A 17,559-nucleotide genomic window follows, 5' to 3' on the forward strand; every position below is an offset into this window, starting at 1 on the left:
CACATATTTGTAGGAAGTTAGATGTGAATTTGGGGTTTAGAGACAATGTCAGAGCTAGAAATATAAATTGGGCTATCATTGGCATATAGTATTTTAATCCATAAAATTGTGTGATGTTGTGAAAGTTATGAGTATATAGAAAGAAGAAGTCCCAGCTGATTCCTCCAGTCATCTTTTTTCTTAGTGATCCCTTCTCTATTCCAGCTGCCTTCTCCCCTTTGCTCATGAGGCAGGCTTCCAGCTATGGAACAATCTATCTGTCCCGTGTATCTACTATCCTTAGGTGTCAGCCTCATGTTATGCTGTTTTATACTCCACAAATGAGTGCAGTCCTATGCCCGTCCCTCTCTTTCTGACTCATTTCACTTAGCATGATATTCTCCATGTCTACACATTTATAAGCAGAGTTCATGACTTCATATCTCCTGATGTGTGCAGAAAGTAGATAAAGGACCAAACATGATAACCTCTCAGGGTCTGTACTTCAAACCATAATGCCCCAAAGTAGAGACAGATTATGGAGAATCATGTCTGCCATGGAGGCAGGGGGAGGGTGGGAAAGGGAGGGTATACCGGGGATATTGGTGGTGGGGAATGTGCACTGGTGGAGGGATGGGTGTTTGATCATTGTGTAATTGTAACCCAAACATGAAAGCTTGTCACTATCTCACAGTGATTCAATAAAAAGAAAAAAAGAAAATATAGAGAAAAAGGGAAGAAGTCCAAGAACGGAGTCATGGGCCTCTCCAATGATAAGAAATCAGGGAGAACAGAAGGCTACCAGCAAAGGAGAAAGAACAGCCAGAGCAGTGGGAGGAAAACCGACAGTGTGGTGTCCTGGCTGTCAGGTGAAGAAAGTACATCAAATAGGATGGAGAAATCAGGTTTCCCCATACATGGCTATTAGGTCACGTGAATTGAGAACTGACCACGGAATTTAATATTGTAAAGTTCACAAAACTTCTTCAAAAAGGTATGTCTTGAGGGATGGAGAGACAGTGTAGCAGATAGGGTACTTGCCTTGGAAACGTAGTGTCCTATATAATTTCTTGGGGATAGATGCCAGGGAGTGCTATTGCTGGGGATATTTATTTAAAGAGAATATTTATTCCTATTTTTTGGATGGAAGTCAGAAGAAAAGGGTGAGACACAAAATAATCTTTGTCAGGTATGGGTCCTAAAGAGGCACAACAATGTAGCAACATAGGGCCAAAAGGCAACAAAGTGGGAAAACTGATTAATACTCTTGAGTTGTTGGGAGGAGAAGATGAGCAGGAGGGATGCTGGGATCCTTGGAAGAGGGAGATGGGTGCACTGGTGATAGGTGTGGTGTTGGAATTATGTACATGAGAAGCCATTATTAACAGTATTGTAAACCACAGACTCTCAATAAAAAGTAATTAAAAACAAAACACAAAATTGGATGTTTTGGTAGAGGAATATGGCAAAAGCATAAATAAATCTTTAAGATAAAGAGGAGAATACTAAGGGCTGTAGTGATAGTGAAGTGGGTAGAGCGTTTGCCTTGCATACGGTTGACCCAAGTTTGATCCCTGGTATCCCATATGGTCCCCGAGCACCTCCAGGAGTAATTCCTGAGTGCAAAGCCATGAATAACCCCTGTGTATCGCTGGGTGTGACCCAAAAAAGGAAAAAAAGGAGGAGAAAAGTAGCAACAGCCACTAGAGATTAATTTTGAGGATTATAGTTGCTAAAGGGCTTACAGAAATGTAAACTTTCTCTTTTAAATTTTGAAATTCCCACGGAATTTCCACCCCCTCGTCTCTTCTTTATCTTTATAATCTCTCCAGTGGTTTAAATCATTCTTACACCTCTAAATAACCTAATATTTCAAAAAGGATGAAGTGGTCAGTAACAGTATGCATAGAAAAGAGATAAAGCAGTTTAAGGACTAAAATGTAGCCACTGGATTTAGCACACAATATTCAAGTGGTGATGCATTAGAGTGATGAATGATTACCTACTGTTTTAATTTTAGTACCTTTCATGTGGAAGTGTTCTAGGAGAGGCGGAGGTCGGGAAACAGTTGGAAGAAACTAAAAGGTAGGAAAGTGGGAAGAAGAAATGGACTGAAGATAGTCACATGAAGCAGATCAACAAAAGGTTTTTGGATTAAAGCAATGGATTTAGAATTAAAAGACAACAGGATCTCCAGGACAATTTTAGGTTCTGTATGTATCTCAAGCATATGGATAAAATATTAAGTGGAATAGAGGTTACAGAAATTATGGGGAACACAATGTTCTTTTTTTACACCCAGAAAAAAATACTTTATTAAAACAAGTCATTGATATCATTATAATAATAATTCTCATTATCCATAAGTATATTTTCTAATAAATCAAGATTTAGAAACAGATTGGAAGGGCAGAGAGACCCTAAATTGCAGGACCATATCTGCTGAAAGGGTCTTCAGATAGCACTGAGTACAAGGGAACATAACTGAGACAGGCAGAAGGAAATAGTGGGTTTATCATCAAGGCCTTATCAGAGAGGGTACGTGGGGATGTGGAGAAGATGATGTATTCATTCACACAAAATCCCTATTCTTCCTGTCCACCTTCATTAAGTCTTTGGGCTATTAACACAATTGGTTCTTTCACCAGCAGAGAACCAAGGCATGTTTCCCTATTACTGCTTTCCCCACCCAATTCATCTGAGTTCCCTTTTTTAACAAAATCAAAACTCTACACAGGAAATAGAACACCAGTTTACTTTAAGCTGTGTCAGGAGTGTTATTTTTGAATTCAATTCCAAAGCCAGGTTACTTCCCAGAAGACATCACTTTTCTGGCACTAATTGCCCCGTCAGCATTCTAAACACAAAGATGAGGAAGTACAGAATTGATTCATGAAGGTAAAAATGTTTCCTTCTCACTCTGTGGCCCTTCCAACTTGAAATTAAGAAGGTTATAGGTGGGGAAATAAATTATTTGAGAGATATCTCTTTCTTTTACTCTTTCTTTTACAGATTCTCAAAAGTTAGAGCTTACTTAGGCAATATATTTCTACAGGTATTTAAAGACTTCCCAATAAGGTGTTCTCTGTGTGCTAATTTTCAGAAATTTAGAAACCAAACTCCCTATAAAACCAACGCCTGTACCCAATGTAGGTACAAGATTCTATTCTATTAAGTTAGACTTCACAGAGACAATAAGAGGCTGGTGCAGGCCAAATATATAATAAAGGAATGATTAAATTATCGGGGTTTTATCTTTCCATAAATAGAAAATTTTAACACTTGCAATTCATAAAATCAACCACAGCCTTTAAGTTAAAAGGTTATTATAGTAGATGGACAGCTTTCTCTAATCCAAATGTATCATACTGGAAGAAAGGGCCAAAACTTCATTGTCCAGATGCAGGGAAATGGCACTAAGGGTAAGAAACCAGGATACTACAGCACTGCTCATTCACCTCGACACTGAACACAAATCCAGGAATGGCCATTTGAACTGACAAGACTACTTTCCGTTTCTTAACTATCCTGGGACATGCTAGCCCTTCTTCCAGGACAGTCCTCTTGAGATGCTGGTCTCTTAGATTTCTTCCTTAATGGTCTGAAGGAAATACTCTGCTTATCACCAAGTTCAAAGGTGTAAAGAAACAAGATTTTTTTCACTAGCCCAAAAGGCCAGGATTGTTTCTCCAATTAACACTGCTGCTAAAATATCTCGGTCATGAGCAGACTGCAAAAAGGAATCTGGATGTTTTCAAGGGCCTGATTCCATGATTAACCGATTCCTACATAAGGTTGGAGATGAACCGGTTGTCTGAAGTTGCATGTTAGCAGTTCATGTTCTTCATGAACCTGTTGGCAAGTTCTCTTAATCTGCATCTGGAACCTCTAAGTCAGTCCCTTAACAAACAAGTTTAATCTCTCAGCACCATCACAGCATCTCCCTTAAATAGGTGACACTGCACCCCTGCATCTGTCAAAAAAACGTTCATGAAAGTTGGGTCATGGAGAGAAGATTCTGGTGATTTAAAGTACATGAAATTCCAAAGAGACAGAGAAAAGGTTGAGTCAATTATTATTACTGCTATATTTGAACTGAAACATATGTCGATTTTTTTTCAGTGTAAAGAGAAACCTATTTGTTACTGACAAGATAACCCATGGATCATTTCCACGCGAACTGCATTGTCTGAAAGGCTGTAAGCAGTGTGATTAGTCTCAACATTTCTCTTTACCCTCCACAGTGCGCTGAACTTCACTGCCACCATTTCTCACATCCCATCAGTTGAACAGGGTTATTTGAGTGATGTGTGAACAGCTGACAGCAGTGGAGGAGTATTATATTGAATGTATATTATTGTGTGCTTCAGAAAGGCTGAGACCTCACTCTATTTCTGCATATAGGCCAGTTCTGAATAGGAGAGACTACAAATGACAATGCTGAGCAATCTGTGTCAGAGCGTCTCCTTTTGTACCAACCTACTGGAATTCCTTATGAGACAGCTTTAGAAACTGTTATTTTTTTGTACTACAAGCAGCACACAGAAGAGTTTACTGTTCTATGTATAAAACTTGGCCTTGTCAAGTAAAAGAAAAATTTCTTACTTTCTGTTTTGGAGGTGAGGCTTCACTACACATCTACCCCTGAAGTCAGTACATGTTCTTTTGAAACTGAGGAAAGTATTCCTAGACACCAAAACACTGGGACTTGAGTGGAGATAAAAGAAGAACCTTACTTGGGTTTGGAGGGAAGAGCGTGCAGCTTTTACAATGTATGATCTCCTTTACAACAGGCATATCCGGTGGTATTGGTGGTGGCACTATTCCCAAGCCAGGCATCATTGGAGTTATTGGTGGAATTCCTGTCATCATTCCAAGAGCAGGATCAAAATCTACAAAAGGGAAAGAGATAAACAATGATGCTAGGAAAGGGCAAGTGGAGGCAGTATTCCAGCTTTAAACCCAAGGTCTTTCTATGACAGAGGCAAAATATTTAAATAAACATTATATTAGCATTGCGAGGTTTAATATATTATTGTTGTACATTTCATTTTGGGTTAGGATGTTTCTTTTTTTGACCAATATCTTACTTCAAAAAATTTTTATTGAGCATTCAGCCGAAGAGAAGGACAACATGGAGGGCGGGATCCACAGATCCCGAAGGAAAAAAAAAAACAGGTTCCAAAAAGAGCCGAGATCATCGGGAAGCCCCAGATGGGGTAGGTACCGCATCCCGCCTCCCCCAGATGGAACCCCGGTGACCAGAAGCATCTACAACCACAGCTCGAGTATGCGGGAACTTGGACTTTTCCTCAAATCTGCCGGGACTACAACTCCCAGGTAACCTCAGATTCCGGAAGTCACGCCCACAGCCCGCCCCCCAGCGCCATATTTATAGCATTCAGCTGAAGAGAAGGACAACATGGAGGGCAGGATCCACAGATCCTGAAAGGAAAAAAAAAAACAGGTTCCAAAAAGAGCCGAGATCATTGGGAAGCCCCAGATGGGGTAGGTACCGCATCCCGCCTCCCCCAGATGGAACCCCGGTGACCAGAAGCCTCTACAACCACAGCTCGAGTATGCGGGAACTAGAACTTTTCCTCAAAACCACGTGGCCGCTCACGCGGCCGCGCGACATCTCTCTATATACAAAGTGATCCATGGGAAGTAAACCACCCAACGTTTCTCTCTGAAAATCATAGTTAAGTTTGGAGCACGGCCACAGCCCCAGAAACACAAGGACTTAATGCATAACCCAGCAGCCTGGAGCAGAAAAGTGAACGGGCTATGCGTTAATCCAGGCCATCATGACTGTCCGGAGGGGAAAGGGTGTTGCCCCATTCGCCCTCTCCTCTCTGGAAAGAAAGATGGCGGCCACATGGGAGCCTTGTGGACAGCAGGTATGAGCCGGGGGGTGTGGGGGCGACTAAAACCTCATGGGAAAGGGGGCGTTCCGGTCCGTCCTTCACGCCCTAATGAGGTCACCAGTTGCCCCCCACGAGCGGCTCTCCAGCACGGCCACGGCCCCAGAAGCACAAGGACTTAATGCAGAACCCAGCAGCCTGGAGCAGAAAAGTGAAAGGACTATGCGTTAATCCAGGCCATCATGTCTGCCCGGAGGGGAAAGGGTGTTGGTCCCTTCCACCCTCCTCCCTCTGGTAAGAAAGATGGCGGCCAAATGGGAGCCTTGTGGACAGCAGGTATGAGCCGGGGGTGTGGGGGCAACTAAAACCTCATGGGAAGGGGGGCGTTCCGGTCCGTCCTTCACGCCCTACCGAGGTCACCAGTTGCCCCCCACGAGCGGCTCTCCAGCATGGCCACGGCCCCAGAAGCACAAGGACTTAATGCAGAACCCGGAAGCTTGGAGCAGAAAAGTGAACGGACCATGCGTTAATTCAGGCCATCAAGTCTGCCGGAGGAGGAAGGGTGTTGCCCCATTCGCCCTCTCTTCTCTGGAAAGAAAGATGGCGGCCGCATGGGAGCCTTGTGGACAGCAGGTATGAGCTGGGGGTGTGGGGGCGACTAAAACCTCATGGGAAGGGGGGCGTTCCGGTCCGTCCTTCACGCCCTACCGAGGTCACTAGTTGCCCCCCGTGAGCGGCTCTCCAGCACGGCCACGGCCCCAGAAGCACAAGGACTTAATGCAGAACCCGGCAGCTTGGAGCAGAAAAGTGAAAGGACTATGCGTTAATCCAGGCCATCAGGTCTGCCTGGAGGGGAAAGGGTGTTGCCCCAGTCGCCTTCTCCTCTCTGGAAAGAAAGGTATGAGCTGGGGGACTGGGGGCGACTAAAACCTCATGGGAAGGGGGGCGTTTCGGTCCGCCCTTCACGCTCTACCGAGGCCACCAGTTGCCCCCCACTAGCGGCTCTCCAGCACGGCCAGGACTCCAGAGCACAGAAACCAATTTCTTAACTATCTGACTTTCAGTAGAAATACTTCCAGGGTCAATAAGTAAAATAGCAGAAATCCAAAACCAACATATAATTCTTGAACCCAGCTGTAGAAAGCAAATCACTTCACAATGCTTTGTCAGCATGTCTGATTTGGGGGGGGGGGGTAAACTCTAAATAATAGTGGTGAATCTTTTATTGAAACAATGAATCTAATCAAAGCAGATAGAGTGTTAACTAGAATTCATCTGCCCCACAGGGACTGGGAGGGGTGGGGAGTGGGGTTTTATTGGGGTTCTTCATGGTAAAAAATAAGTTTTGGTAAAGGGAAATGTGATTGATATTTGCATGACTGAGACCTAAACCTGAAAGCTTTGTAACCTTTCCCATGGTGATTCAATAAATAAATAAATAAATAAATTAAAAAAACTTTTATTGCTCGAGCGGGCCCAGTAACGTCTCCATTGGAGACTTTGTTGTTACTGTGTTTGGCATATCGAATACGTCACGGGGAGCTTGCCAGGCTCTGCCATGCAGGCGAGATACTCTCGGTAGCTTACCGGGCTCTCCGAGAGAGGCGGAGGAATCGAACTCGGGTCGGCCATGTTGGCTGCGTGCAAGGCAAATGCCCTACCGCTGTGCTATCGCTCCAGCCCTAATTTTATTTTTTTATTGAATCACTGTGAAATACAGAGTTAAGCTGATCATGGTCAGATTTCAGTCATACAGTGTTCCAACACTCATCCCTCCACCAGTATATATTTCCCACCACCAATGTCCCCAGTTTTTCTCCTGCCACCCTGCCTCCAGCCTGACTCTATGGTAGGCACTTCCCCCTTCCCCTCCTCTCTCTTGCTCACTCTCTCAGTCGCTCTGTCTCTGACCAGTGTCTCTTTAAGTCTCTAAACCTCATTATGACATCTGAAGCCTTTTGACATGTAACTATGCCTTGTCTATTGATCTTGCCTTTCAGGTGTTCCTAACACAGAGCCTCAGATCCCTTCAGACAAGGCTGCTCACTGTCCTTTATAGCACTTAATATTTCTTTGCAGGGCAGCATGACATTTTAGAACACACATTCTGGAGGATCAGGCAAATCTGCATCCTACTTCTGCTATTCGTATAGCAGGATGGATTTTTTTGAATGTCCATTTCCATATTTGCAAAACAGGGTTAATGCCACTTACCATATAGGGAGCTGTGAGGAATAAACAAAAGTGAATTTACTCTGTTCAGGTTGCGTTCCCTGTTCCGAATCATTTAAGACTCCCTATAATCTTTGATCCTTCAAGATGTGGCTATGTCCCAAACTCCCTGAATAACATTTTTCAGATAATTGGTTTCATTCTTAAAGGTCTAATACCTTTTCTACACTTGTTTATTTCGCTTGATCTTTTTTTTTGGCCTTACATATGGCATAGGCTGGAGTGATAGCATAGTGGTAGGGCATTTGCCTTGCATGCAGCTGGCTGGGCCAACCTGGGTTCGATTCCTCCACCCCTTTCAGAGAGTCTGGCAAGCTACTGACAGTGTCTCGTCTGCACGGAAAAGTCTGGCAAGCTACCCATGGCGTATTTGATATGCCAAACACAGTAACAACAAGTCTCACAAGGTAGATTTGCCTGCTTGAGCAAATCAATGAACAACGGGAGGACAGTGCTACAGTGGACAGTGCTACATATGGCATAGTTTCATTAAAATCAAATTTAAATTAATGATTTTTTAAAAAGAGGTTATAGCACCACAATCAACCCACAGGCACTTCTAATTTCTCAATATTTTCCATTTCCCTTACATTCACCTGTAATCATCATATCCCAGTCCTTGAGAACCACTAACTTCTCAGAACCTATAGATTTGCCTTTCTTTTTATCTATTTCCTTTAAAACTTTTTTTACTTTAGGCACTGTGATTTACAATACTGTAAAAGATAGGGCTTCATGAATACGATGGTCTAACATCACACTCTTCACCACCGGAGTGTTGATTTCCCTCAGGATCCCACTCTCAAGCCCCCACCCACTAATTCCCGCCACAGTAAGTTAATAGGTCAGTTCATAGATTCTGTTGCTTTGGACCATTTGTTCATGATTTTTCTTGCTTTTATTTAGGGGCAATTTCAAATTGTGTCTGCGGCCCCAACACACACTTTCTGTGGGGGTTCATCTATTTGCAGTCTTAGGTTCTCCCAAATCAGCAACATCACCAGTCTGGTGGCATAATTTCATGTTATACCATACACAAAACACCACATCTGTGAGATGAGTGATTTATATTTCCAGGTAACCCTCCTAGAAAAGTTACACCCAGAAGACGCACAGAATGAGTTCTGAAATGTCTTGGGGCAGCTATTGACTCCACATGTAGGGTAGAGGATTATAAAGTACTCCAAATGGGAGAAATCAGACATTTTCTTTCTCTCTTTTACCCTATGGTCCACAGAGGGCAGAGGTTCATAAGGCTGACTCAGGTCCTACCTCTCCTCAACATTAAAGTGGCCAGTCTGCTGATGGGGGTGGCATGAATGGACTTGTGGGGTAAGGGGGCAGGCAGTGCCACATGAATTAGTTTGAATCCCCTTCCAGTGCTGAAGACTGACCAAGGACTCAGTGACCTTATTCAGATGACAGTCAGTCATCTGTGGTCAGTCCCAGATACCAGAGAGGGAACTTTGGAAAATTTCAGGAAAGATGCTTCCTGATCAGAAATTATCATAAATCACAGAGGATTTTCTATGAACTCAGGGAAACTGTCTTGGTGGCTCTCTTTGTTGGTTAGTTTTCATTGCTACAAGGGGATTTAAAAATAACAAAGAGGGCATTCCAAAGCACAGCATCGCTCCAGAATATTTATCACTTTAAAATAATCTGATTACCCTTCATTTGGTGCATATATGTTGACTAGAGTTAGTACTTCTTCTTTTTTTTTTTTTTTTTTTTTGCTTTTTGGGTCACACCTAGTGATGCACAGGGGTTACTCCTGGCTCATGCACCCAGGAACTACTCCTGGAAGTGCATCAGGGGACCATATGGGATGCTGGGAATCGAACCCGGGACTGCCACGTGCAAAGCAAACACCCTACCCACTGTGCTATCACTCCAGCCCTGAGTTAGTACTTCTTGATCTATTGTTCCTCAGACTGATAAGAAGTGCCATCCTCATCTCTGATGATGTTATAGACTGACTGCTATTTGGTCTGATATAACTAGTTATGTTTTGGGGGGCTACTGCTGGCTTGTATGATTGTTTTTCATTCTTTCAGTCTGAGCCTATATTTATCCTGTGGACTTAGGTATGTTTCTTACAAGCAGCAGAAACTTGTTTCCTGATCCATCTAGCTACTCTATGTCTTTTAATAGGAGAGTTTAGTTCAGTGACATTCAGAGAGATTACTGATATAAAGGGCTGTGGTGCCATTTTTCTGTGAGGTGTTTAATTAATTTTTTCAATTGGCCATTTGAGTTTTATAGTCAGTCTTGCAGTAATTCTTGCAGGGTTGGTTTAGTTATAGCAAATGTCCCAGCTCTTGTGTATCCGCAAATGTTTGTATTACCTTCCTCAAATCTAAATGAGAGATCTGCACGATAATGGACTCTAGGTTGAAAGGTTTTTTTTCATTCAGTAATTTGATGTCATTTCATTTTTCCCTTGATTGTATAATTTCATATGGGAGATCTGTTGTGATTCTTATGTTATTTCTCTTGTACTTGGGGTTTTTCTTCCCCCTTGATGCAATAAGTAGCTTGTCTCTGGTTTTTACCTCTTTGATTATCGTGTGTCTTGGTGTTCTATTTTAGTCTATTTTGTTTGGTACTCTTTGGGCCTTGTGAATCTGTAGAAAAGCCTTCCTCCTGAGACTGGGTAAGTTCTGGTTATTATTTCTTCCACCAGATATTCTTTGCCTTTCTTTTATTTCTCTCCTTCTGGTATTCCTATTATTTAGGGATTACTCCTCTTGCTGTTATCCATTAAGTATCTTACATTCTCTTCCATAATTGTACCTATCTTTTCTTTTGCTACTTCATTATTGCTGCTGGCTTGTATTTTGTCATCAAATTCGCTGATACGATTCTCCACATACAAAATTCTGTTACTGTGGCCTGCTGTTATATCCTTTAGCTTCTTCAATTCCATTTGTATGGATTTTCTCATACTCTGAATTAATTCCTATTTGAGTTGACTCAATTTCTCTTTCTAGTGTTTGCTTAATTCCCATTGCCATTGCACGGATGGGTGTGATCTGAGGCTTGAGAACGTTGATGAACTTGAGGACTTGCCTGCACTTTTGTCTCTATCTGCCTAGTGAGTAGAATTTCTTTGGTTATTGTCCTTAAGAGTTTTGTGGGTGCTGACAGTGTAGCTTTAGATTCTTGATGATCTGAGTGCTGATCTGATTTGTTATTTTACACAAAGGGGCTACTGCTTATGCGTCTGTTATTCTGACTATTGTCATTCCCCTGTAATGGTATTTCAGAAGGTCAGACAGGTGAAGATCTAGTTCCTCCTCTTTAGTTATCATAGCTTTTAGTTAGCAGGGCCCTAATTTAAGACTCTGCAGTATTCCACCAGCTCTTAAGAGTATGTAAGATGGGTGAAACAGAACAGTTGTGTGGACAACAATATATCCACATGGTTCTGAGTGTCAGTGCAGCAGGAATAGTGGAAAAGGTAGAATGCTGAGCCCCACTGACGCACCTGATTGGATTTGGAATTGGTCTGAGATAATGTAGTTCCTTATGGTAGGGTAGGGAGTATAGGGTAACATTGGTTTGTCCTTTCTGCCTAGCCACAGGGAGTTTAAGTCTACTGGGTTACTCTCATCAGTGATCCCATTGCTCTGTTTATTTGTAACCTCTTTTCTTGTGCAATGCTTCCCCAACCAGTCAACACCTTTATTTCCTAATCAGACTCTGTTAACTTGTAAATATTGCTTTTCTCTTCCCCTTAAGCCCTTTCAACAGTTAATTCAGAGCAATATCCTTTTTGTATGGACACAAGAAGACAGTTAATGCTATGCTTTTGTAACTTGAGAGTTAATTGACTCTGAATAATATTCACTCATGGGAGTGTGTTCTCTTGACTTAAGCCTCAGTTGCCCTTACTTCCTAGTATCCCAAAAGCAGGGGTCCGACAAGGGACTGTATGGTCCTGGGGCAAGCTGTGAGCTACCCTGGCATTTAAATGGACCAGGCCAAAGCGGCATAATACTAACTATAAGTTAAGAGCATGGTCATGGACAAATTCTGTCATGATCCAAAAAGTACAACTAGATAGGACCCTGCTAGAGTTAGGAAAGATTAATCTCGCCTGAGCACTGAAGTCTAAGATCTATAGCGAGATGTCCCCAGGAGAGCCAATCTACATGCTTAATGTATCTCTTACTGTATTCATATAAAATAACTAATATTTAGAAGTAGAATTAAGATGTTAATTAAGTTATTGGACTAAGGAGAGGAGAAATACCTCAAGTGATATTTTGCCCTTGAGCAGAAGAATGGCTTTCATATGTTGATTGTAATACCAGAAGGGCATATGGTGGCTACCCAGAATGCAGGAAATTGGTGAGAGAGGAGAGAGAGAACAAGATAGCAAGACAGAGCATGGAGAGACTAGCATGGGAAACATTAGGAGGCAGGAATGAGGGGCAGTGTGAGACTGGAATAGGGAACTTAGTGAGCTGGTAACAGGCTTGTGGGGAGAATGAAATAAATGGCAACTGGTCACTGAGCAGCCTTGCCCTGGTTTCCTGCTTCGTTGGTGGTTCATGGAATTGGTTGTCCTGGGTGGGGGATCAGCCAAAGCCCACTGAACGCAGGTAGTGAGAGAGTTGCGAGATTTTCCCTAGCCACCTGGTAAATACACAATGGAGTAGACACCAGTGGCATGAGAAGGATCTTCAAAAGTGCAGCAGCTGGGGGCAGTCTCTTGGGTCAGTGGAATGGAAGAGCAGGTCCTGATTCTCCTACTCTGTTTCTATACAGTAGAATAAATGCACTGTAGTTAAGACTTCCATCATGTCTTTAAAATTTTTGGTTCCTCTTTTTAAAGATTTTAGAAATATTATCAATATTATCAGCCTTTTAGACACTGTACATTTTCAATAAGAAATTTAAGATTATGTTGTGTGCCAACTAAACAATCCTATATATTTTCCTCTTCTACTGAAATGTTTGTCTACATTTTATTGTTCTGCTTGTCTCTTCATTGTTATTCATATGGCTCTGTCACTCACAATACTACCTTACCACAGATTACATAAACATTAGTTCATTAAACAAGTTCTGCCACTTCAACTGAGAGAGAAATGCCTGTCTTCATGTAATGTCTACTAATAAATGGAGACAAACAAAAATTAAACACACAGGATAAATATAACTTTTGACTGATGTACTCACCGCTCTGCTGTTTGCTATGATTGCATGAATATTTTATGAAATTCATTTAAAAGCAAATGCATTCATGACATATGGCTAACGCCAGAGTAGATAAACTCTTTTTCTTCACATTCTTCCTTCCCTCTTTCTTCATTGTGTCAAGGATTTCCATAGGCTACACTGACCAGCAGGACTCTGCTAGGTGGCAGGTAGCACATGACCTTTCAAAGATTCCTAATGCATTATTTCTTTTGTTCCTCTTCAACCATTAGGTATTAAAGTAGATGTAAATTACCCCTGGCACTCAAGATTACAACGATTGGAAATTATTGGTCCAAGTCCTTTTCACAAAAGGTACCCTGCTGTGATCTGCTTTTTAACATCTCATCTTCCAGCACTCTTTCTTTATACTCCTTAACTCTTGTAGCAGTCACTGTGGGATACTCCCTTTGCTGATTCCTGTATTTCTTGAGGTACTACCTTGCTGCAAATGCTCCAAATGGTGTGTGTGAGTTTGTACAACTTGCTCCTCCTTGTTGTGGCTATACTGTACAACTTCAGGAAATGTTTTAGTGTAACCTTGCTGTTGCTTAGCAAATTGTGTTTACTAAGTCTCAAGTAGTTATATGGCAACATTAATATCCTGTGATCTCTGTACACATACAATCCAGGGAATTACAATAATGGCAAATGTCATTTCCATGCTTCTTTCCTGTCACCCACATGTCCATCATTTTTTTATACTTAAATGCTAGGCACTGTGCTAGATATTGGAGTGGAAGGAATGCGGGAGGACAAATGAGCAAGTCAAACCCTCGATTGGGAAATATACATGCAAAAGTGTTATCAATTATTACCATCAGCATGATTATTTACTGGATGCCTACAACATACTAGTCACAGTAGTAATAAGGATTTTATGCATTCTCTTTCCAATAGACCTGGGAGCTAGAACATGCAAATATCTTTTGCTTTAGAAAGTAATGGAAGTTCATTCTGGAAAGTAACCATCACTCCTGGCTTCTTCTGTTCATCGTAGCACACAGCCCTCTGCACCCTAACTCTTGGCCCACATGCTTCCTGACAGCACTCCTAGCTCTCCTTGCTGGCCCTAAAGCCCAAACTCTCCACACTTCAACTCTCTATCTATGCAATTCTGCTTGCTTCAGGGTGCCTGCTATGATCCTCCATCCTCACCAGCACCCAGGTCCACATCTGGTTAGAGCTTGATATCTAGATCCAGCCTCAGCAGTCTACTTGACAAAGCCTCACAATGCTGCAGTAATGATCAGAGACTAGTATAATCACAAGCACTAGCCTAATGTTATAAACAGAAGCAGTAGATCACTGTTCATGCCATGTTGAATTTGGAACTCTACCCATATGCACCATGAAGCACCAGGAAAAATGAAAAAAAAGAAGGAATTCGGTCATTTCAACAGATGGACATGAAGTACAAACAAATCTACAGGTACATTAGAATGTCTGATGCTGCCCAAGGATGATTTAAGAGTCTCATCAGTGTTCACTAAACTGAGGAAATTTTTGCAAAAGAGGCTGAATATATGCCAAAAATGATAAAAAGAATTAAAGAACTCATTCCAAAAAACTGAAGACACTGAATAATATAGTAGCAAAACTCGGCAGAAGAATGGATATAGCTGAAAATCAAATCAGTAACTCAAGGAAAAGGAACATGACATAATAGAGGAAAAGTAATAAAGAAAAAGTAAAAGAAGAGATGAAACATGAAGAAAATTTAGGATGTGATATTTAATCACAACAGCTGGGTCAAATGTGTAGGATAACACTCTTTTGTCCTTCCTCACAACCCTTCAAATTCCAGACCCAAGTAATCACCAAAATGATTTCAGCTGGAAGTCACAAGGGAAAGAAGAGGAGCCAGCATCAGAGGAACTGCAGCAAGGCCTCTGGATCCTTTAACATATCATGGGTTCACATGAAGACATTCCTCATACCTCTCTTTTTACAGGTGGATTAGACACTGCCAGGCCTCCATATTTTGAATTAACAATTCTTTACTCTTACCCTTCCCTTGGAATTCACAGGTTTCGGAAGGAGAAAGGAATGGTTTGACAAACACCTTTTCATTTCTCTCTAGGATATCCATTTGTATTGGAGCTTCCCTGTCTTTCTCTCTACTCACAGACACAGAGACCAAACCCCGATGGTCAAAGTCTCTTATAACTTTAAAAAAGTGTTTTTCTCAAACATAAGCTAGGTTGCACATCTATGACTCTGATGAACCTGACCGAAGAATGGCTGTATTCCCCTACTGAAGTGCTCCTGCCAGAAGTTGTGATGCTCCTGTTCCAGTACTCCTCGACTGATAAAGTGCTTCCTGAAATTTGTTGGACTCCTAATAGCTACTCCCCTGGGACTGATTGCTGCAACCACTACTGATGCTGTTACAGGAACAACTCTTCAGTTTTGATCCAGACACTTCATTTCTTCAGAACGGGACTAAATGACTCTCATCATTGGTGACTCTTATCACCCCTGGACAGTGCAGGACAATTGGACGCTTCACTAAAGCACTGCTCTGAGTCCAGGGTTAGACTGAAATCTTAGTACAACTAATGAGACTGTTTTATACTGGAATTGTTCCTCTGTTTCAAATTTTGTGTTTTTGTAAAAAGAAAAAGGGGGAAATGTAGGATAACACTCTTTTGTCCTTCCTCAGGTAGCTTAGGTTTGTCAGGTCACACCCATCTAAGAACACTGAACTTGTATTGTGGACACAGGAAGACAGTTAATATTATGCTTTGTAACTTGGGAGTTGATTTACTCCGAATAATATTTACTCCTGGGCATCTGATTTCTTGACTCAGTTGCCCTTAGTTCCTAGCACCCGAAAAGCAGGGTCCCGGCGAGGGACTGAATGGACCCAGGGCAAGCAGTGAGCTACCCTGGCATCGAAATGGGCCAGGCCAAAGAGCCACTATACTCAACTATAAGTTGAGGGCATGATCATGGACAAATGCTGTCATGATCCAAAAGTAAGTAACGACGAGACTAGGACCCTGCTGGAGCTAGGAAGATTAACCTGGCCTGAGGACTGCGAAATGTATAGTGAGATGTTCTCAGGAAGAACCAAACTAAATTTATATCTCTTACTGTGCTCATACAGAATGACATTGCTAGAAATATTAGAAGTAGATTTATTACAACTATTTAAGTAGATTACTAACTGAAGGAAGAACACACCCTTGTTGGGATCCCACCCTTGGGTGGATCTCCTAGTAATCTGAAGTAATCTCTGTAGATGAGATTTTATCCTTGAGTTAACCTCCTGGAGGAGTGGTCTTACCTCTCTTTGTTGATTCGTCAGTATTCAACCCACCTTTATGTCACTGCCTTATGTGACTGCTATATAAACTAAGACATAAGCTCGGAAAAGGGGTCAGAGGTGAGAGAGCTTGGGCTCCAGAGATCCAGAGTCAGAGCCAGAAGGAGAGAGCTTCCAAGACTGGGGCCCAGGAGAGAAGGAGGCAGAGAAAGACAGGAGTGAAGAGGATTGGAATAAACTACTATTGATATAGACCAGCCTGGCCCCCGTTTTTTCTTCCATCTGCCCTTGGCCAACAGCCGTTCCGATCCAGGCCACACACAGTGGCTCAAGAGCACCGAACGCAGGCGGTGAAACAGTGCCGTCCAGTGAGCCCGTGAACATACAACCTTCGGCGTGATAAGATTTTACAAAATGGAAGCTCAATTCTAAAAAAGATAACTGGATAAGAAACTACGGACAGGGTATTGGAACACTGTATGACCAAAACCCAATAATATCTCCAGCCTGGGGCCTGTAGTTGATTCAATCAAAAATTTGTTAATTATATAATAAAATATCTCCCATCTTCTTATAAAAATCATAAAGAGTTTTGTAACCATGTATCTCATGGTAAGTTAATAAAACAAAAACCAAAATAAATTATGGTATACAAATGATTATAAGAAAAGATGAAATCTTGCAATTTGCTGCTACATGGATGGATTGAGAGAGTTATCATCCTGAACGAAGTTACTAAGAAAGAGAGGGACAGTTACAGGATGATTTCCCTCACATGTGGGATATACAAAGGAAAGTGGCAAGGAAATAATGGCTACCCAAAGGCAAAAGAAACAGAACTATTTTTAAGTAGGAAGCTTACCATGGCAGGGGAACAGGGGAGAATCGGACGGTGTACGTATAAGTGGAGGAGACTCTGGGACCATGGTGGGTGGAAGCTGGCACTCATGTGAAGGGATGCCAAAATGTTTTATGCATAAAACCCTACCATTAATAGTACTGGCT

The 17,559-nt window shown here is 42.0% G+C and overlaps 1 protein-coding gene across 2 annotated transcripts in view; it reads right to left on the reverse strand.

The window, feature by feature from the left end:
* ENOX2 (ecto-NOX disulfide-thiol exchanger 2) overlaps positions 1-17,559 on the reverse strand; it is a 388,679-nt gene that overhangs the window by 96,243 nt on the left and 274,877 nt on the right. For both annotated transcript variants that reach the window (XM_056130286.1, XM_056130287.1), the window contains one exon: positions 4,716-4,871. In XM_056130286.1, the coding sequence (XP_055986261.1) occupies positions 4,716-4,871 (156 nt within the window). The remainder of the gene's footprint in view (positions 1-4,715; positions 4,872-17,559) is intronic.

The sequence above is a fragment of the Sorex fumeus genome, unplaced genomic scaffold (genome assembly GCF_029834395.1).
Source record: "Sorex fumeus unplaced genomic scaffold, SorFum_2.1 ptg000075l, whole genome shotgun sequence".
In the NCBI taxonomy this organism is placed as follows: Eukaryota; Metazoa; Chordata; class Mammalia; order Eulipotyphla; family Soricidae; genus Sorex; species Sorex fumeus.